This window comes from Pelobates fuscus, chromosome 11, assembly GCF_036172605.1.
Source record: "Pelobates fuscus isolate aPelFus1 chromosome 11, aPelFus1.pri, whole genome shotgun sequence".
Taxonomy (NCBI): Eukaryota; Metazoa; Chordata; class Amphibia; order Anura; family Pelobatidae; genus Pelobates; species Pelobates fuscus.
In genome coordinates, this window is record NC_086327.1 from 136,893,361 (window position 1) to 136,916,007 (window position 22,647).

The 22,647-nt window shown below is 40.8% G+C and overlaps 1 protein-coding gene across 4 annotated transcripts in view; it reads left to right on the forward strand.

The window, feature by feature from the left end:
* Positions 1 to 22,647, forward strand: part of LOC134577628 (protein CEPU-1-like) — an 844,338-nt gene that overhangs the window by 785,490 nt on the left and 36,201 nt on the right. For all 4 annotated transcript variants that reach the window (XM_063436475.1, XM_063436476.1, XM_063436477.1 and 1 more), the window contains exon 5: positions 21,524 to 21,658. In XM_063436475.1, coding sequence (XP_063292545.1) covers positions 21,524 to 21,658 — 135 coding nt within the window. The remainder of the gene's footprint in view (positions 1 to 21,523; positions 21,659 to 22,647) is intronic.

Below are 22,647 nucleotides of genomic sequence, written 5' to 3' on the forward strand. Positions count from 1 at the left end.
AGAAATGGAAAGTGTCGGGGGGGGGTTTCAGCTGCTGTAATACTGGTCAGTTTTATAGTTTGTAAAAAATGAAAGAGCAGAAACAAAGGGCTCCAATCGGAAATATTATCTTTATTGGCCCAACATAAAAAATGCCAATTATTGCACTCACCACAGAGACTCTAGTCCAGAGCAGATCATGTAAAAATGCGCAGCGAGTTTGTGGCAAGTAAGAGGTTCAAGTAAGCTGACAATACAATCCTCCTCCAACGCTCCTACTACCGGGTCCACCTCTAACCACACCCCCCAATCCATGCATTTGGGGGGGGAAAGTCCCACTTAATCAGGATGAGAAAGCGTGTATCTGCCTCCACATTATACCCGCAAATCGACACAAAGTAATTACTCAAAGCCAGGGTGGCCAGATCCAACATGTTTTCAGGGACACATATTATTTTGTCATATTTATGAAAATGGATGAAAAGGGTTGCCCTGCGCCATCTATAATGCTTATTTGGCAGGATTTTGTATTGCCCAATTGCTTAATCTTATACACCTTCTTCTTCTGTATTACAGCTGGTTAATAATGTCTGATATTATATAATTATTGGCTATAATAAAGCCGAGCACTATTCCCCATTTTTAGTTAGCAGAATACGTTGCTATTGAATGAAGCCTGCTTGCAGTTTGGATGGAGTTAGTCTGTACATCCGAGGTGTTTACATATGTGTGTATAATGTGCATGTGACCCTATGTACATATTTAGCACTATGTTCTCCGTAGCATAATATATACAACATAAATCGAATCTACTCAGAGCAATTGGAATAAGATGTGAGGAATCTTTCTCCGGTAATCAGAAAGTACTGGGTATGATCAGAGAGCAGGGTTTGGAGAGACAAACAATGTGTAATTTGCCTGAGTTTCTTACACGAAGATTATAGTTATCATGGTCTGATCAGTGATGGCTGCCATCCTCATTCTGAAGGTTATATATACCCTCCGTACCAGCAAGGATAAACTGCGCACCACATTTTGCATATTTAATCTCGACAGATACGTTCCATGTGTCAAGCCGTGATGATAGATCATTTAGGGTGTTTCGAACAGTGTTTACAAATATTACTTTCGGGCACAGGTTGCGCAGCTTTGAAAGGATTTTGTAACCTGTCTGCTTTTCAAGATACAACAAAACCGACATATTTTAGAAAATGTGGACTTTAGTTCTAGGCTAATGTGGCATAAATGAACCCGTGAAGTGTTTTGATGAGCCAGAAGTGAAATAATACTTAAAGGACCACTCTAGTGCCCGGAAAACATACTCGTTTTCCTGGCACTAGAGTGCCCTGAGGGTGCCCCCACCCTCAGGGACCCACTCCCGCCGGGCTCTGGGGGGAGGAAGGGGTTAAGCTTACCTCTTTCTCCAGCGCCGGGCGGGGAGCTTTCCTCCTCCTCTCCTTCTTCCTTGCGACGTCATCGGCTGAATGCGCATGCGCGGCAGGAGCCGCGCTCGCAATCAGCCGGTCGCATAGGAAAGCATTTACAATGCTTTCCTATGGACGCTTGCGTGCTCTCACTGTGATTTTCAACATAGCAGTTAATCCTAGAGGGACCTGGCACCCAGACCACTTCATTAAGCTGAAGTGGTCTGGGTGCCTAGAGTGGTCCTTTAAGAATAGTTGTCCTATTGACTCTCATTTACACAGAAACTGCCTGCTGTATCTGTGTGTTTGTTTTCTTCACTAAATCTTTTTTTTTTTTTTTCTTTTTTTTTTAATGGTGCAATTTATACAACTAAGCATGATCCATTTACTTGTATTTTTTTCCCTTTGCGTCTCTATTGTTTGGATAAATATGTCGGCATGGGCTTTATATGTGAGAACAAAAAATAAACTCCAACTTCTTATTCTTAAATTGAGAGGGTTTCACAGAGCGCAGATAACACCAGGTACAGGATGATTGAAGTGTATTAGTCATCTGTGCAATCACACATTTTGGGGCATTTTTAAAAAAAAATTATTATAACAATAAATTAATTGCAACAAAGTTCCAATTCATCACAAATTCCAATTATTTAACATTACAACGCGTCTTCGCATTGGCTCCCAATATTGGAATAGCGGTTCTATTATATGAAAACATGTTCTTTTACTGGGTGCGTCTAACATCAGCAATGTTTGAGATGGTAGGTCTGGGAAGTTAGACGGCATTTTAAAGATATTTGTATTCTACGTGTAGTACCACAGGTGACCATTGGGGACGCTGCATTCTATATTTCAGTGAGGTGCTTGCTAGCCTTATGCAATGTACTATCAATATGACCCCTTTAAGTGAGTGTTTCAGGCCTAGTTGTACTCTGTGATATTTGACCCCCTTGCTGTAATCGCTGGACTCACACCAGCAATCCTCTCCCTGGGACAAGGTGTAATATGCAGGTTCCACATTCCTATTACACTTTGTGACTGAACACTGCTATCATCTGGTAGGTTAATTATTTTTCGATTCACATCTTTCCTATAGATTTTGTTACTGTAACTTATAATTCCTACTCCTAAACTCATTGAAAAAGAGCTGAAATAAATGAGCTAGGTTTCAAAAGTGCCATTTAATGTACTCCGTTTTATAATCACTGTCGCAGTAAGATGCAGAGGAAATTAGCTGCAGGAATATTGCAGACTATCAATACTTTGCTGAGCTCCCTTCTAACATTCTGATATCCCTGGTGAAATGGATTAAAGGTATAGTTTTGGTTTATGTGTCAGAATTCTAGCATGCTTGGCTACTATAGAGTTACAGAAACATGGGATTCATTTACTGCTGCAAATAACATACAATACAGCAGGCAGCGTTCTATACAATGTTGCATCATAGGAGGAACAAAATATTATTGCGTACTAACTTAATATAGGGCAAGAAAGTTACTGGTGTGCTTTTGTTTAGTTTTTTTTTTTTTTTTTGTATAACTTGTTGTGAGAGTTTAACTACATGAAAGTGATAAAATGTTGCAATGACCAAATGTTAAACAAATGCCAAATGTTGGAAGACGTTTGTCTAAGTGAGGAAATAATATGAAAGAAAGAAAAGTGTCAGGAAAATAAGGTACGGGAAAGAGAAGAAAAGGGAAAGTCGGTGATCAATCCTAGGCCAGTGATGGGTATCCTTCAAAACTAGCCTAAGCAATGAAGTGTTTTTAGCATCATGGGACGCGTAGTTTGTAGATATTTAGGTTAGAACTGGCTTATGATATGTACAGGTAAGTGTTCGCACTAGGTTAGTATTGGTTTATGATACAGTTAACTATTTGTCTGTGATGGGTGTTCCCATATTACGATTATTCTGCTAGTTTGGAGTCATTGACTTTTGATGTGTTCTTTATCTCAATATTCCTCTGTTCCCGTTGCTATGCCTCCTCCACTGTAGGATATACAGTTCCCTTGCTTTGAACTGATCATTTATACAGTTAACCTATGTCCCTTTGTAAAGTGTCTGATCTCAGATCCAATATCTTAATCCAGAAATCTATTAACCCGTCTTCTTTAAATGACTCACAGTGATGGAGACAGCTCCCGTTCTGCTAAATGTGCGTCTAATTCATGTCACAAGGCAAGAATCATGAACTCTTGACTTGTCTATCAATAATCCCTAGATAATCTAACCTGACACCGCACGCGCTAGCTCGCCAGTTGTCAGCGTTCATGAATGAGATGGAGCACTGAGCATTTATAATGTTACCTGCTGGGCGAGATACATTCCGGTGAAGTTAAACTAAAAATTCGAAAGGGACCTAATGAGTCAAGAAAACTCTCATGTGACAGAGAGTCTGCAATATCTACATTTAGGATTTCACTCAAACAAACTCTGTATTGTCCTTAGAGGCAATAATTAAAAATGTAATTTCTTTGAATATCGTATTATTCATAAGAAATCAGTCTTACACAGGAACTGTCGCCTTTTGAAAAAAAGCTATTTTTGAATTCCTCCCAGGAATTAACTTTACCAAGTTAAACAAAAGAATTCTGGCATGCATTCTGAAATCCAAAAGATAGCTGAACTCCCCCTAATATCACAGTTATTGTAAGATTTAAAATGAACCCTAAAAATGTTCTCAGCACGTAACTTGAAGACAGCTGGATTACAAAGATTTGGCATAAAAATAAAAAAAATCAGTGGATATAATTTAGGTGTTTTGCATAGTTTTATAGGCCCTCTTAATGTAGATATAGGCCTGTTCTTTTGATATATATATATATTGTTTTTTTTTATTGTTTTTTTTTAACTCCTTTAAGTGTATTAGGTCCTGTGCCCTGATTGCTATAACTGTTTCCGTACTTTGAATGATTGTTTTGAAATAACCAAATAAATGTATTTAATACTTTGTTTCACCATATTATCGCTGCATTACTTAATATTTTCCGATATTTTCTGTCCTTCCTAAAGCTCTGCCATTTTATGAATTTAGTTCTATTTTCTCATAAATTACCATTTATTTATTTATTTATTTATAATTTATGGTTGTTTCCATGGTTACTGACTAGACTCCAATTTGTCTTGATGCACTTCACAATATGTGGAGCGTCTCAACTTTGTCACCAACCCTCTCTTTCATCTGTTCTACCCTCTGTTTAACTTTATTAGTCTTTATATAAAATCAGTCCTTGTGTTTCTACATTGTCCTGGGAAAAGTCCAGTAGGATTGAAACGTTGACTGCTTGTTGTAACCTTTGAATAAAGGCAGGTATTAGCTTAATCGACCATATTGACCACCGAGTGTGCTCTGTCTTTTTATATAATCTCTACATATTAACATATTTACTTTTTAATGGACACAAAAGTCTGAATTTTCGTTATATCTTCTTCTTCGGATTCCTTTGCATCTGAAGATCCGAGGGGCACATGGTACAATGAACTTTTTTACTTTTATTTGATAAGATAATTAAACTTCACGGCATTTTTAGATGATGGGTTTTATTTTAAAATTACCTGTGATTAATGATAACTTAATGGGCTCCTAGTCGCGTGTCATTTGCGATGATAAGTGATGCTAAAAGTGTGAACCCAACGCAAAGACAACCATAGCCGACCCATCACAGGAGCTCTTCTGGTTGTGACATATCACATAATCAGAAGACAGGTTTCTTGTACCTATTATCTTATGAAATATTATGTTAATTTGGAGTAAAACTATAATACATGTCCCTATTTTAGAATATTCCATTTTAATTATTTGAGTGTCTTTTTCTGTAAGTATCCAGTAAAGTCTGGCAGTCCTAAGCCATATTATATAGTATTGTTCACTTACAGAAATAATAGCCAAATCTTTCTTATATTAAAAAAGGATTGTTTGATATATTACTTACAAACTACCCAATGGTCCCTATTTAGGAGGGACAGTCCCTATTTTGGGCCGAAATTCCTCTGTCCTTTGTTTCTATCATAATATCCTTCTTTTCTAGGAGCTTCTACTGTTGGGGTCTCTGAGTGTATAACAGAGCTCCCCAGCAATAATACTCCCAGTAATGTGTCTGAGTGTATAACAGAGCTCCACAGCAATAATACTTCCAGTAATGTGTCTGAGTGTATAACAGAGCTCCACAGTAATAATACTCCCAGTAATGTGTCTCCGTGTATAACAGAGCTACTCAGCAATAATACTCCCAGTAATGTGTCTGGGTGTATAACAGAACTACTCAGCAATAATACTCCCAGTAATGTGTCTGGGTGTATAACAGAACTCTGCAGTAATAATACTCCCAGTAATGTGTTTGAGTGTATAACAGAACTCAACAGCAATAATACTCCCAGTAATGTGTCTGAGTGTATAACAGAGCTCCACAGCAATAATATTCCCAGTAATGTGTCTGAGTGTATAACAGAGCTCCACAGTAATAATACTCCCAGTAATGTGTCTGAGTGTATAACAGAGCTCCACAGCAATAATACTCCCAGTAATGTGTCTGGGTGTATAACAGAGCTCCACAGCAATAATACTCCCAGTAATGTCTGAGTGTATAACAGAGCTCCACAGCAATAACACTCCCAGAAATGTGTCTGAGTGTATCACAGAGCTCCACAGCAATAATACTCCCAGTAATGTGTCTGACTGTATCACAGAGCTCCACAGCAATAATACTCCCAGTAATGTGTCTGACTGTATAACAGAGCTCCACAGCAATAATACTCCCAGTAATGTGTCTGAGTGTATAACAGAGCTCCACAGCAATAATACTCCCAGTAATGTGTCTGAGTGTATAACAGAGCTCCACAGCAATAATACTCCCAGTAATGTGTCTGCGTGTATAACAGAGCTCCCCAGCAATAATACTCCCAGTAATGTGTCTGAGTGTATAACAGAGCTCCACAGCAATAATACTTCCAGTAATGTGTCTGAGTGTATAACAGAGCTCCACAGTAATAATACTCCCAGTAATGTGTCTCCGTGTATAACAGAGCTACTCAGCAATAATACTCCCAGTAATGTGTCTGGGTGTATAACAGAACTACTCAGCAATAATACTCCCAGTAATGTGTCTGGGTGTATAACAGAACTCTGCAGTAATAATACTCCCAGTAATGTGTTTGAGTGTATAACAGAACTCAACAGCAATAATACTCCCAGTAATGTGTCTGAGTGTATAACAGAGCTCCACAGCAATAATATTCCCAGTAATGTGTCTGAGTGTATAACAGAGCTCCACAGTAATAATACTCCCAGTAATGTGTCTGAGTGTATAACAGAGCTCCACAGCAATAATACTCCCAGTAATGTGTCTGGGTGTATAACAGAGCTCCACAGCAATAATACTCCCAGTAATGTCTGAGTGTATAACAGAGCTCCACAGCAATAACACTCCCAGAAATGTGTCTGAGTGTATCACAGAGCTCCACAGCAATAATACTCCCAGTAATGTGTCTGACTGTATCACAGAGCTCCACAGCAATAATACTCCCAGTAATGTGTCTGACTGTATAACAGAGCTCCACAGCAATAATACTCCCAGTAATGTGTCTGAGTGTATAACAGAGCTCCACAGCAATAATACTCCCAGTAATGTGTCTGAGTGTATAACAGAGCTCCACAGCAATAATACTCCCAGTAATGTGTCTGCGTGTATAACAGAGCTCCCCAGCAATAATACTCCCAGTAATGTGTCCGAGTGTATAACAGAGCTCCACAGCAATAATACTCCCAGTAATGTGTCTGAGTGTATACCAGAGCTCCACAGCAATAATACTCCCAGTAATGTGTCTGACTGTATACCAGAGCTCCACAGCAATAATACTCCCAGTAATGTGTCTGACTGTATACCAGAGCTCCACAGCAACAAGGCTGTTCTGAATGGACACATGTCTCTTTTCAGCTATGTAACTATGTAACATTTTAGTTTCATATAGTATCAGTTATTCAACTAATATTTCTCAGAACAGCCTCTCCCATGGCCACACTCCCAATCACATCCCTTAAATTAAAGTGTCAATGTGAAATGTTGGGATGTACAATATGTACTTATCTGAGGTTTCTTGGAGTGCTCCGATCTTTTCCATAATTAGTTTCTTTGTCCCAGCCCAGATGTATGTGATTGTTTCTCTGTTAGCAGTATCTGTTGGGTAGCCGTTTGCCTAACTAGTGTAACTTGGTCCTCAGTCCCCATAACTTACTGTAAGGTCTACAATAGGGGTAGGAAACCTTTGGGGTAGGAAACTCCAGATGTTGTGGACTATAAATTTGGAACAGTTTAGTGACCCACAAGTGATCTGTCGTCATCACTGCACCATAAACAGCACCTTTAATCTTTCCAAGGTTGATTCATTTTGTTTATTACTAAAATCACAATCTTAAAATATTGATCATGAGTCCAATTTTAAGTGGATAACAATTTCTTTCTTTTTCTCTGTAATTCTTTATTTTTGATGTGCAAAGGTACACCAATGATATATGCACAACATCATAGAGTAGTCTACATTAAACTGATACATATCCATCAAATATCATGCATTTAGAGTGAGCACACAGTTTACAATAATAACAGCGGGACAAAATAACATTGCTTGGTGTGGAGAACAATTTCTAACTTTGATCTGTTAAGTGCAGAAAAAGTCTGACATTTTTGAGTTGTAATCAAGTTGCAAACTCACACACTTAATCACGACTGAAGTTTATAAATGTTATCAATTGGATAAACAAATTGGATTTCGATCATCCCCATAAATAAAAAAATGAATTGCAAAATTTAGGCAAAAAAAAGCAGAAATTCTCAACTTTAGCTGCTTTCCCAACATGGCTGCTGAAACCTAACTTTTGCAATTTTTTTTTTTTTTTTTTTTTTTTAAATTCAGCTCAATTCACCTGTTAGGGGATAAACTTACAAAATGTTTAGGGGGGTTACATTTTGAAGACTGAGGGCCCTTTGGTTTTCTGAATCTGCTGCAGAAATGATCCAAGTCTTTGGAGAATCTGCATTTCTCTGCAATGTATAATTAGTAAAATCCCCCATCCGAATTAGCAATAAAAGTTGATTATATCTGAAATAACACAGATGTGCAAACTGCATTAAAATTCAATAGAACATAGAAAGAAATGACTCCTTGTCTTATAGTAATAAACGTAGGGGAAATGAGGCAGACTACATAGCTGAAACTAGGGACTGGATTATTAACGAGATCCTAGAACAGGCATGGGAAAGGCAACCCTCGGCACTCCAGATGATTTGGACTACATAAATCATAATGCCCTTACAGTCATAGAGCTGGCAAAGCATGATGGGTGATGTAGTCCACAACATCTGGAGTGCCAAAAGTTGCCTACCCTAGTCCTAGAATATCTGTTAGAAATGGTAACAACTACTCATAGAAACTGATTAAAGGGCAAACGTCCTGCATGTTGGGCAAATAAACTTATCTATGCATTACTGTAATAGATATAGGAGGGTTTATCCCTTTACTTGTGTGGATTCGGCTCACTATCATGTAACATGTTAAATCAAAGAATTAAAATAAATAAATAAAATAATGTTGTAATAATGATATTTTTCTACGTTCATCGTGTGTGTGTGCTACACAGTTGCTATTTTTGTTCCTCCATAGAACTGGTTGTATATTTATATTAAAACTCTCATGTCAGAAAGAGCAGAAACTCCCATAAAGGAGAACCATGTGTCTGTTCTTTCTTTCCCATGTCCCATGAGGGCAGGGTTAAATGGAGGAATAAACCAATCAGAGGATGGAAGCTGCACTCTGGCTAGTGTCGGTGACACTAACAGCACAACAGCACGCAATGACCTGTCCTTTAGCTCCAAGGCAGGCTGCTATCAGTTTAACAAATACACCTTATTTCTAAGGTCAACGTTCCATTTGTTATCCATTTTTGTATTCTTTTTACAATCTGTTTTATACATTAGTGACAATTTGTAGCAACGGTGCTTATTACACATTTGCACAACTAAAAGAACATGCGTATTACCGGATTTACTTGAATCTAATGCGTGAAACCTGGAAGCTGAAAAATGTTTTTGTTGGTGAATGCAATGTGCATTTATACAAGAAGAGACTACAATACAACATTGTGCTACAATGAAAATGTTGCGAGAGGCGTAACTAGAATCCACTGGGCTCCAATATTGACCTGGGGCCCCCCTCCCATGTGTCCCATTCCCTCTCCCCCCTCAGCCCCTCCATGTTTCCCATAGGCTCCTCCTCCTCCAGCCCCTTCATGTGTCCTATTCTCTCTCCCTTAGCCCCTCCATATTTCTCATACCCTCCTCCCTCCCAGCCCCTCCATGTACGCCATTTCTTCTTCTCCCCTCCCTGTGTCCCATACCCTCCCTCTCTTCCCCCTCCCCTCCCTGTATCCCATACCCTCTCTCTCTCCCCCTCCCCTCCCTGTATCCCATATCCTCTCTATCTCCCCCCTCTCCTCCCTGTATCCCATACCCTCTCTCTCTCCCCCTCCCCTCCCTGTATCCCATACCCTCTCTCTCTCCCCCTCCCCTCCCTGTATCCCATAACCTCTCTCTCTCCCCCCTCCTCTCCCTGTATCCCATACCCTCTCTCTCTCCCCCTCCCCTCCCTGTATCCCATACCCTCTCTCTCTCCCCCTCCCCTCCCTGTATCCCATACCCTCTCTCTCTCCCCCTCCCCTCCCTGTATCCCATACCCTCTCTCTCTCCCCCCTCCCCTCCCTGTATCCCATACCCTCTCTCTCTCCCCCTCCCTGTATCCCATACCCTCTCTCTCTCCCCTCTCCCCTCCATGTATCCCATACCCTCTATCTTTCCCCCCTCAGCTCTGTACCTTACTGGCTGCAGTTCCCAGTCTGACAGGAAGTGCTCTAGCAGTGAACACTTCCTGTCAGACTGCTCGGCCATGCTACACACAGGCAGGAGGGGAGCAGCACAGTGCAGCTCTCCCTTCCTGCCAGACATCCAGGAACCGCGGACCCGGGCCAGTGCAGCTGTGCACCATCCCATAAGGTCTCCAGGCGGCCCGGGGTCGCGGCTGTGGCCAGGTCCCCTGGAGTGAGGGGCCCAGTCGCAGCTGCGACCCCTGCGACCGTGGTAGGTACGCCAGTGTTTATTGCCATATACCATAGTAACATTGATGGTATTTCAATTTTAGTGTCACATGGTAAGTCTATGATTTCACCTGTGTGAATTCACTTGTTTTAATTCACCAGTTCTAATTCACCAATTTTACATTCGCCAGAAAATTTAGAATTGATCTGGTGAGGTTATATTAGAGTTACTGTGATTTACTTGTTACTCAGTAAGTGCTATATTTAAGGGATGGTACCAAGTCCTGTGGACAGCGAGGTGAGGTCCTATACAGATCAACGTGCTTTCCTTCCAGGTTAAGTGACCACTGGGTCACCATGGTTACAATGTAGAACCAAGAGGCATACATTTGATTGGGCTGTGACTGTGACCATGTCTGGGGTTGTCTCTGTCCTGGCCGTCCATTTCCAAAGATAATTGAAAATTGACCTGAAGAGACAATATAACAGATCCATGAATGTTCTGCAGTACAACATAGCTCTCTGAGAAGATGTCTTCACTATAAGTAGACAACAGTTGGATCTGTCCTATTTTGAACGTGGTCTGTTATTGTGTTTCCACCCGTCCATCTGTGTTGAATTTACATCTTTATTTTATAATTCTATCACTACTTCTGTAATAACCGTTACTTATTGAGAAAGGTTGCCTGTTTTCTAATCTGTCAACCCTAACATATTTTTGCCAATTCTTTGTCGTTCATATGCCAAAACCACTTCCCAAATCGAACCATTTCACCTTGACGTTATTCCTTTTTAAACAGTATGTTGGGAATCCTCTAATTGTGTTTGGATGGGTCACACAAAATGTAAACTATTAACTGGCATCCAATAGATTCTAAAAATCAAAAGACTCCAAGATTCTTATTTATTGATTTGATCTTGTCTGTCTGTCAATGTCTCTTGCACACACACACACACACACACACACACAACAATATGGCTGGAATCTGGTAAATTACATTTTTAAATATGTGAGTAAGCTTTCATTATTTTAATTATTTATTTTTGCATTATGTTGATTAAATGATTTAGCAATATAAACCATACCGATGGATAGTAAGAAATATTGAAGTGGACTTGTGTTACCATACATTAATAACAGGCGATCTGATATGTAAATCATTTTTTACCCTCCGTGTGTCAGGCCCTGACGTGTTGACAGGCTGTGTGTCGTGTGTCTTGTTCTCTCTTTTGTCTGTTTCACTAATTCATTATTCCATGTTCCCAGCTCTGCCATTGTTTTTCTTTGTCATTGTTTTGACAATATAACTTAAAATCTTCTATTCTTTGACTAATCTGCTTCTCTGATTGTACGTGCCTGTCTTCTCCTCACCCCCCTGATGCTTTGTCTGTTCTTCCGTCTATTCCTCTCACTCGCTATTACTTTCTCTCTATTAATTTAGATCATCTGCTATCACCATTCCTCTCTGTTCATATTAACAGCTGCTGCTCCACGCTGGAGCCCCAGGGCGGGATTGGAGCTTCAGGTCTTCAGAGCTGTGAAATTATTAACCTCTCCTGTACAAAACCTGGGGAGGTGATAATCAGCAGTGATTAGTGAGATCTTCTACAGTAACGCTTTGTAAAGAATGGGCAAGGTCACAACAAGCTTATACTATGAGTGCCTTGGCTTTGCTATAGTTTAGCTTTGCTTGTAGTGCATTGTTGATGCTTATCCTTATGCCAAAATGTGATGCAGTTTTATGTGTCTGTAGATCAAGTGTTTAATGAATGTACAGATAAAGTTTAAACGCAAGCTGCATATATCATGGTCAGTGCTTGTATGCGGCTAATCAGGCCTTAGGGTTTTGTAGAACATAGAACTAAAAGAATTAAATTGCTACCATTGACTTCTAAACCTAAACGTCCCTCTTTATATTAGCATTATGACCTCTGTCTGTCTTTGGATGATAAGATCTATTTATCGGTATTAGAATTCAGTAATCTATATGTTTCAGGAGCGGTGAGCTGGTCTGTTAGGTAAAAGCTGGGATAACTTGGATCGCAGTGAAAAAGCCATTTGCACAGGACTGTATACTTCCCATTAAAGATCTGTCTTCTGATGTGATATATATAATCAGATCCCCGCACCGCAGCCAGCTGACCTCACATTAAATGGTTACATTGAGATTGTTATTGTCTGGGATTTTAAAGCACTGGTTTTGGAACCACCCATTATTGAATGTGCCGGGTTCATGATGGTTACCTTAACAGTTCTTAGAACCTCTTACTTTAATTTGTGGGGTTTATGGTGTGGTGATCATTTCGGCCATTAGAACCTTTTATTGAATATATTGTGTTTATGTTGGTGTGATCTTATCGGCCATTGGAACCTTTTATTGAATATATTGTGTTTATGTTGGTGTGATCTTATCGGCCATTGGAACCTTTTATTGAATATATTGTGTTTATGTTGTGGTGATCTTATCGGCCATTGGAACCTTTTATTGAATATGTTGTGTTTATGTTGGTGTGATCTTATCGGCCATTGGAACCTTTTATTGAATATATTGTGTTTATGTTGGTGTGATCTTATCGGCCATTGGAACGTTTTATTGAATATGTTGTGTTTATGTTGTGGTGATCTTATCGGCCATTGGAACCTTTTATTGAATATATTGTGTTTATGTTGGTGTGATCTTATCGGCCATTGGAACCTTTTATTGAATATATTGTGTTTATGTTGTGGTGATCTTATCGGCCATTGGAACCTTTTATTGAATATATTGTGTTTATGTTGGTGTGATCTTATCGGCCATTGGAACCTTTTATTGAATATGTTGTGTTTATGTTGGTGTGATCTTATCGGCCATTGGAACCTTTTATTGAATATGTTGTGTTTATGTTGGTGTGATCTTATCGGCCATTGGAACCTTTTATTGAATATGTTGTGTTTATGTTGTGGTGATCTTATCGGCCATTGGAACCTTTTATTGAATATGTTGTGTTTATGTTGTGGTGATCTTATCGGCCATTGGAACCTTTTATTGAATATGTTGTGTTTATGTTGGGGTGATCTTATCGGCCATTGGAACCTTTTATTGAATATATTGTGTTTATGTTGTGGTGAACTTACCTGAATTTAGTCACTTGGTTAGTGAAAATGTTATATGGCATGAGGCTTAGAGATATTACCACGTATTACTACTTATTCACACACCTTTACCCCCCTGAGAATTTCTCACAAATTTTGTCTCAAATTCTACACTGACAAGTAATATTTTAACCTGACAATGGACAACTGCCAAATGTCGGTGTGGCGGAACCAGCCTCGCCACTGGGCATTGGAGAAGACTGATTGCCAGCCTCCTACCCTGTGACTATGGCCCCATGTTGAAATGCTTGATTTTCCCCTGCAAAGACCCGAAAGCCGGGTCATTCGGTACTTTCCCTATGTGAGCAGTGTTACCCCAGATAGCTATGCCATGGAGCCCATTCGTATAACGAAAGACTATGTGAAAGACTTTGGCTCTATGGCAATTGAACTGTATGTGTGTGGTCTGAGCACCATTCAGTAATAATGTGCGCTCAGATCTAAGCTATCTGGGGATATGTTGAATGTACCTGTTTTATGCAATAGCTGCACAGTTATATATTTTTATGTATTTTATTGTATTTTTCTACCATGTGGCTAATGGAGTTTTGCCTCTGTCCTTGGAGATAATTTGATTACTTCCCAATTATCTCCAGGATAGAAGACTCTGTGGAACTGGTTTTGGGTAGAAAAACCATGCTTCATTTGGTCAAATCGGACTTTCCCTTAACTTTTTAACCCCTGAACCGATTGCCCTGATTTTTGAGTATGTGTATATTTCAAGCATGCGGATTCTGAAAATGTATGTTTTATGTAAGCTGTAAGCTGATTGTATGCTTTTCCTGTTCAGCTGTTTACAGCATTCATATGCTTGAGAGCATTCGTATGCTTCTCCGGTTCGGTGGTTGTGGTGTCTGCTGCAGTGCTTGGAGTCCTCAGGAAGCGCTAGGAGCATCCTTCAATGGAGGTACCCAGTCGGGGTGCCCGTCGATCCGTTACAGTCGGCCCTGCTCATCTAAAAGTGGGCCCTTAGATAATATGCAGTTTACCCACTGGATGAAGCGATTCGGATTGTAAGGCAGAGAGTTACTGTGACTCTAATGTGACAGTTCTTGAGTGACGGAACCCTGAGCCCAGCTCTACCCAGAATGAAATTGTAATTATAGTCTCCGGTATCCGTCATTTGATTTGAGTATAGAGATGTGTTCAAAGAAGCTGTTTGTTACATTGAATATGCTGCACCTGCTCTGTACAACAATAGGTATTTAAGAAAGCAGTCAAGCCAACTAGCCCAATGCTTTGTGTGTGTAAATGGAGAAACGGTATTGGTATGTTCTGTATGATTGCCAGGCTCTTAAATGCAGTGTGCTGGCCCTGGGATCACTTTAAATAGGATACTTAGCAGCTCCTGTTTCATACACAAAAATGTTTATTGCCAATTGTCAATATATGCTTTAAGTCTTTTTTTTAATGTTGTTTTGTCACAACATAGAATGTGACGGCAGATAAGAACCATTCGGCCCATCTAGTCTGCCCAATTTTCTAAATACTTTCATTAGTCCCTGGCCTTATCTTATAGTTAGGATAGCCTTATGCCTATCCCATGCATTCTTAAACTCCTTTACTGTGTTAACCTCTACCACTTCAGCTGGAAGGCTATTCCATGCATCCACTACCCTCTCAGTAAAGTAATACTTCCTGATATTATTTTGAAACCTTTGCCCCTCTAATTTAAGACTATGTCCTGGTCACTCATATTCGTGGCCCTTCATATTGACCATTAACCGGTGTTTCACATTCCATTGCCACTCAAAAGGTCAAAGGTTAGCAAGTGAATGATAGATATCCCCAAATTTAGCTGATGTACATTAAATCCTGAAATTGGTCTCTGTCCAGTAAATTGGATTTTTTCATGAATTGCATGGATCATTTACCAGCCTCTGAAGAGCAGATATATCACTTTTTAGAATTATTTCTGCATCACTTTGCAAAGTAAGGTTAATAGTTTTATAGAAATGTATACAATCCAAAAAAACTCCAAGCATTCTGTCTGCCGACCAGCTGGTAGATGCAGTTTTACTTCCTTGTTTAAAAGATATTGGTTTGTTAGGACATAGGGGGACATAGTATGGAACCAGAGGCATCTTACTCATCCCCACCAATCTTCCCCACTATTGTCTATAAAGAGGTCTGGACCCTGTGTTGTGAAGGAATGCCACCAAATGGTGCAGTGTGAGGGATAGTTTGCAATCCTTGTCTCTGTCTACAACAGGGCTGGGCAACCTTTGGCACTCCAGATGTTTGGACTGCATCTCCAATAATGTTATTACAGCAATAATGCAGGCAAAGCATAAGTGGGGAGGTGTAACCCAAAACATCTGTAGTGCCGAAGATTGCCTACCACTTGTCTACAAAGTTGAACGTGAAATTGGTGCATCGTGTCTGTTCTAATTCTAAATGAACACCAGATTTATTTTATCCCCAGACTCGCTGAAAGTCTGTCAGATTGCATAGATCCACTTTCCCACAAGACACTGCAGTCCAGGCTGTGCCTAACTGGAAACCACTCCGCGGGGGTGGGATATTTTGCTTTAATGGTGACTCCACCCACTATTGGCTGAAATTCACCCTCAACGTTTGCCTAAAATTCAGAGCGTCTGAGTATCACCTTGCTTTAATACTTTGCATACGAGTTATCCATGCCGTGAGCAGAAAGTATGTTATTCAATGTGTTCAAACCTTCGTGTATTGAAGGAGAGCCTGATTTGTAGCCATCTGTTCACCTATATTGATATCCAGCCTTTTAGGTTGCTTTAATATGCTTCATTATGTTGGGTCCTACTGCTGGAAATCTGTTCCATGAATCCACCACTTCTTTAGGGAAGGAAATCCACCCTTCATTCCACAAGACTCGAATTCCTTCCTGGCCTCCAATCTATTGGTAAAGCAGATGACATGGCTGTCTGCCAGTCCTGATAATTACTGAGTGACGTCACACCCTGCCCTCTGACCCTCGTGTAGAAAATGGCGTCTTCAATGCTCATCGAGAGTACCAGGCTGCAGGGCATTTCTCCACCATGAAACCTGCAGACTGTTGTGTTCTCCATGGAAAGATCACGGTCCCATTACATACTTTCTCTGTCGGGTGACTTGTACAATGTTGCTCCATTAACTTCCTCTTTGTTAGCCTGACATGCAGCGCAATTACTTCAACAACTTTTTTCTGTTAGAGTGCAGATCGTTGACCTGCAGATTATTACTCCGTTTAACCTCTTAGATTTTTTTTATTTTTTTTTGGCTGCGCATTCTGTACAAGCACTGGTACATTTTCCGCTTCTCTACCCAAGAGTTAATGGATGGAAAACCCAGTTAACTCCTTCCTTGCTTCCCGTACACAGCTGCGCAGCGTTTATGGGGTTTAATGAAGTGGAATATATCCCTGCCTTTGTGTTGCCACTGCTTTTCTCCGCTCCAGCCTCGTCGCAGGAACAGTCGCAGGATTTTCATTTCCAGACGAATGTGCATCCGACCTACCGTGTAATGTCCTGGCTGCTGTGAATATTAAGTACACGCACGGCTTATATCAGGAATGGCCAGCACAGAGCTGGCTGAGGATTGTCCGAGTTAGATTCCTAAGGTTTACTCATCCTTGCTACAGGAAGCATTTCATTTTTTTTGCTAAAAAAAATAATAAATTTGATCATTGTGTATTAATCTGATCTAAACTGTCAATATTTTGACTTCCCATCATCCCCATTGTATCCCTAAAGTGCACCTGTCATTGCAAAATGTGACGTGACATTTTATAGAGCCTCAAATGTCACCATACATTGCTGCAGCATTTCAAGCGAATGTATAGATGCAAATGTGCTTTTATCTTAGAGACAGTTCTGGAGTTATCTTAAAAGGGAATCCGGTTTTGGTTTAAATACTTTGTTTTGCAATATACATTTTATATTGTCCAAGATCCAAAAAGCGTGAATCTGTTTTGATATGCTGTAATCTGACATTGCTGGTTAAAGCTAGGACCAGATCTGATATGTTAATAAAGCGTTATTAATCATGAATAAAGTATTGTCGAGGACCTTCAACAAGCCCGGGTCCAACAAAGATGTGTTATCCATCTGCAAAGTGTGACTCCCATAACTTTAAGCCAGCATCCTTTAGTTTATCTTCATAGGTGGGTAGAGTGCTAGGTCTGGCCTGAGTCTCAAACTGAGCCAGATATAAGCTGCCAGGCATTTAGAGTTAAAAATACAGCTTTTATCTTTCTTGGCGGGATCTGGACGGCCAGGTCACCTTGTGGAAGCAAGCTATTCGAGTGGACCCGGGAGGGTGACTCTCACATACAGTGGTTCTGGGATGGGGGGGTTGAGCAATTATTGGGGACAGCGGGGCCTGTCACCGCTTCAATCAGCAAGTGTCTGTAAGCTCTACCTTTGCTCCAATTATGGTGGCGAGATGTCAGGATTGGCCCAACCGCATGCTCATAGGGTTGCGGGGGGACCCATCCGGGGTCGGGTGGGATACTCTGAGGGGGAGACAAGGTCATGTGTTACAAATATGTAAATGGCATGTTAAATGTTGCACATGGGGCAAACATAACCAAACCCCAAAAACCAAACACACAAAAATAAATAAAAAGGGGGGAGGGGGAATGGGGGATAAAAAATAAGAAAGGGAAGAAAAAAAAGCAATATTTGTATTTACTCTCTTTATATGCACTGTTTAGATATTTCAATATGTTTTCCGTTTTTGTTTGTATAGCAAAAGGGGGGATGGAGGAAGCCGATAAAAAACCAAAAGCGGGGGATTTAAAGTCTCCTATAGGGGTAACAACATTGTCCAACAGGTGATCTCCGCAATGCCATAATGCCGCTTCTTGATTTTAGTTTATCCGGTGTTTTGGAAGTTGCGTAGGTGGCACCACGAGGGGAGGACTAGGAGGGATGACAGTGACCGGTTAGACCGGCAATGTGTGATTGGGAATATAAGGTGCATATTTGCCCCAAACCAACAAGTTAGGCCCCAGGTTCCTAAAAACCTAGAGCAGCACTACCCTTTAGTTTTTCCAGAGATGGGGTACATGGCTCTAAGCGGTAAAAGGGACTTATTACCTCAGCCCCCCAGAACACTATTGTATTTCCCACATCCCCACAGAAAGAAATACGGTGAGTGGGTGATGAGTATATCTTCTCCCCAGACCACCACCCTCCCCAAAACAAAACAAATCCAAGGTATACATATTAACAAAAACAAAGATAGTTATATTGTTGGTATTGCTTGTTATGGCCTGATTGTGGCTGTTCTGACTCGGTCTATGATTCAACATCTCCCGCACAAAATATCGGAGCTGGATGTGCTAAGTCTTGCATCCCATCAAGGCCTGGCAATTTGTAAGTCCAGACGTCTGGCACGACTGGTTTGTGCTACTTTCTTCTGTTTTCTTCTTCCCTATATCTTTTTCTGGTCGGTTAACAGGGATGGGGGGAGGAGGGGGGGGAGTCCGCGGGTATATGGGACTGTGTCCTTACCTAATCACCTTTTCAAAACAGATGTTAGATTTTTAACTAGTTGACTACTATGACATTACAGATTACATCTGTCACGAACGCACCCTACTTCAAGAGTGTGCGTGACGTAGTTGTCACGTTGTAGTTGTGATGGTGAAAGGGTTAAAGGTCACTATTTGTCTGCACTAGACTGGAAATAATGATAAAATCCCACTTAACACCACCCACACATAAACATAATAATATAACTATTACTAATTTAACGCTGCCACCACCACGACAATTTATAAATGGGGTACCTTGGTCCCCCAAGTAAATCAATAATAAAATATTACTTAGCACAATATCTAGGCAATTGCAAAATACTAACTAGTCTCTTCAGGTAACATGATTCTTAACCAGACAAAGGCAGAGCTTAATAAATGAATGTTTATTATGAGCAAAACATAGTCACAGTGCATACAAAAATATATGAATTATTTACACCAACAATAGATAAAAACAAAAAGGATAAAATAACAGAAGTCCTAATTACTCACTTTTCAAAGTAAAACTTCTGTCCAGGGGGTCTCTGGCAAGGAAGGATGATGGTAACTCACTCAAAATTAGATATTTGTAATATGTGCACTATATGGTGTCATGTATGAATACATTTTTTGTTGATGTAATATGTGGACTATATGGTGTCATGTATGAAAACATTCTTTGTTGTCGTACTATCTGACGTCCTGGACCGTGTATCACTTTGCCATGTCCTTGTTTGATAAAAATAAAGAATTGGAAAAAAAAATTTCAGCTTTCAGCGCAATACCAAGGCCGAGAGCAATGGGAGTTATATTAAAAGGGGGCAGGGAAAACTGTATTTTATATATTATTGTAATTTATATATTATTTTCCTATGAAATGTTTTATTTAGAACGCACTAAACATTACTAGTAGACGCCAGCCTGGAATGTGTCTTTAAAAGCTATAGATTTCTCTACATGTTCACAGCAATTGGCGTTCTGCTCGGTTGGTTAATATGAATTCTTACAGGTGACTCATCTACTTGAATCTGAATAGAAATGCTTTCAATAAAATTATAATACTGCATCTGTCTTTCACCGTGGCTCTCGAGTGACATACTCCGATTTAGGGTTTTTATGTTTTTGTTCCTTTCTCAAAAAAAATAAAAAAAGGAAGCATTGTTAAATATCATTGTGTGTCCATTTCCTGTGCTGTTTTTAGATTTTCTGATTCATTTACACAGATTGTTTTTCTTTTGTGTAAGTTTGTGTCTCATTTTTGTTTGTTGCTTTGTCACTGTTGCCTGTGCCTGTCTGCATCTCTAACGTAAGCCAGCCTAACATAAATGTCACATATTTTCAGCTCATATTTAATGTGTGAAGGGCATGCAAATTGTCCATCGTGAGCCTCCCACAGCGGCGAGGAGTTAATGTTTAATTAGGGGGTGTGAAGAGGCCAGACCACCTTGTGTCATCCATCTGCAAAGTGTGACTCCCATAACGCTGAGCCAGCATCCTCTGGTTTATCACCATAGACAGAGTGCTAGGACTGCCATGTATCTCTCAGACCAATGCCATGGGAGAGATTCATGTGAGTTGCAGTTTTACAGCAGATGGGGTGCCAGTTGTTGGCTGTCTGTGGAGAGCCAGTTCTGCTCAGCCTGTTGCCAAGGGTTACAGAATGCTCACAGGACTAGTGCAAATAAGTGGAAAGTGAGATTTAGTTTTCCTTCCTCCTGGCTTTTTATAGTACAAGAACATCTCTCCATCTCGCTTAAAGGCTCCAACCTAGAATTACTGTGTCCGCTGCTGACAGACAGCAATGGCAAGGGAAGGAGACAGGGGATGGGAGAGATTAACCTGTCCCTGTCCGATGTGTACAGATCCTCTCACATCGAGTAATCGCAGATTTACCAGAGACTAGACAGACCACGAATAAACTGCTCACTATCTGCACTGCTTAATTCATTCTTCTAACTCCCCAAATCCACCCTGTGCCCCCTCCTAGCAGCCATTATTTACTGACTCCTGCATGGCACCCACAAGGAGTTAAAAGCAAACAATATGTAAATGTCACATGTGTCACCATGCTGTGCGCAGTAAACTGATGTTTGTTCTATCGCCTTCGCTGCACTGCAGTTTGATGGCTGTCTTAAACTAACAAGGGAGAAGGACAGGGGTTCATTCACTAAACCGTGCACTGGATTGGCAGCAATTAGACCTTTAAGTTGGAATTACAGAACCGTTCCCTTATTAAGTATTTCAGCCAAATATTGCAGGTTGGTTGTCCATTCACCGCTACTCGCAGTTTAGTGAATAAAGCCATGGAATGGAGGAGATTTTTTTTTAGTGTTGCATTTCTTACTCGGTATACAGCGCCACAGTCTATGTTGAAGTTATATAAATAAAATCTATGATTAAAACTTGTATATATATATTTTTTTAGCGCGTGGCTTTGTAAGTGAAGATGAATATCTGCAAATTATTGGTATCACCAAGGAGCAGTCTGGTCAATACGAATGCAGCGCAGCCAACGATGTGTCGGCACCGGACGTCCGAAGGGTTAAAGTAACAGTAAACTGTAAGTAAGAGAGTGGCCACATTGTCAGTGGAATCCAGTTGTGTTTAAATATTAAGGCTTCATGATTTGCATGTAATGTGTCATAAAACGGCCAGTCTGATTATCTGCTTTCCTGCAAAACCAAGAGAGAATAAATGTTCACAATAAAAATGAAACTAACCAACTATTCCAGCAATGCATGCAAAGTGCTCCTGTCTCCTGCAACCCGCTCTAACTGCAGGAAGAAAATAATACTACAATGTTAAATGTTAAAACTAAAGTGTTTAAGTGTTTAAAAAGCGGGTGCAGGTTGGTCAGTATATGGGATACAGTGCTAGTGTACACAAATTTACAAGGAATGTTTGGGGGTCTATCACTGAGCACTGCTGCAGGCAGATGGAATAGTGCCAATAGTGCCATGTCTACCATACAGATAGCATGTAAGAGATTTCTTCATGTGCATCGCTACAGATTAATGTGAATGATCACTCCGTATGCCACATGCAGGCGGTATGTGGGGGATCGCTCCGTATGCCCCATGCAGGCGGTATGTGGGGGATCGCTCCGTATGCCCCATGCAGGCAGTATGCGGGGGATCGCTCTGTGTGCCAAAATGCGGGCAGTATGCGGGGGTTCGCTCCGTATGCCCCATGCAGGCGGTATGCGGGGGATCGCTCTGTGTGCCAAAATGCGGGCAGTATGCGGGGGATCGCTCCGTATGCCCCATGCAGGCAGTATGCGGGGGATCGCTCTGTGTGCCAAAATGCGGGCAGTATGCGGGGGATCGCTCCGTATGCCCCATGCAGGCGGTATGCGGGGGATCTCTCTGTGTGCCCCCTGCAGGCAGTATGCGGGGGATCGCTCCGTATGCCCCATGCAGGCAGTATGTGGGGGTTCGCTCTGTGTGCCCCATGCAGGCAGTATGAGGGGGTTCGCTCTGTGTGCCCCATGCAGGCAGTATGTGGTGGATCTCTGTGTGCTCCATGCAGGCAGTATGTGGGGAATGCTCT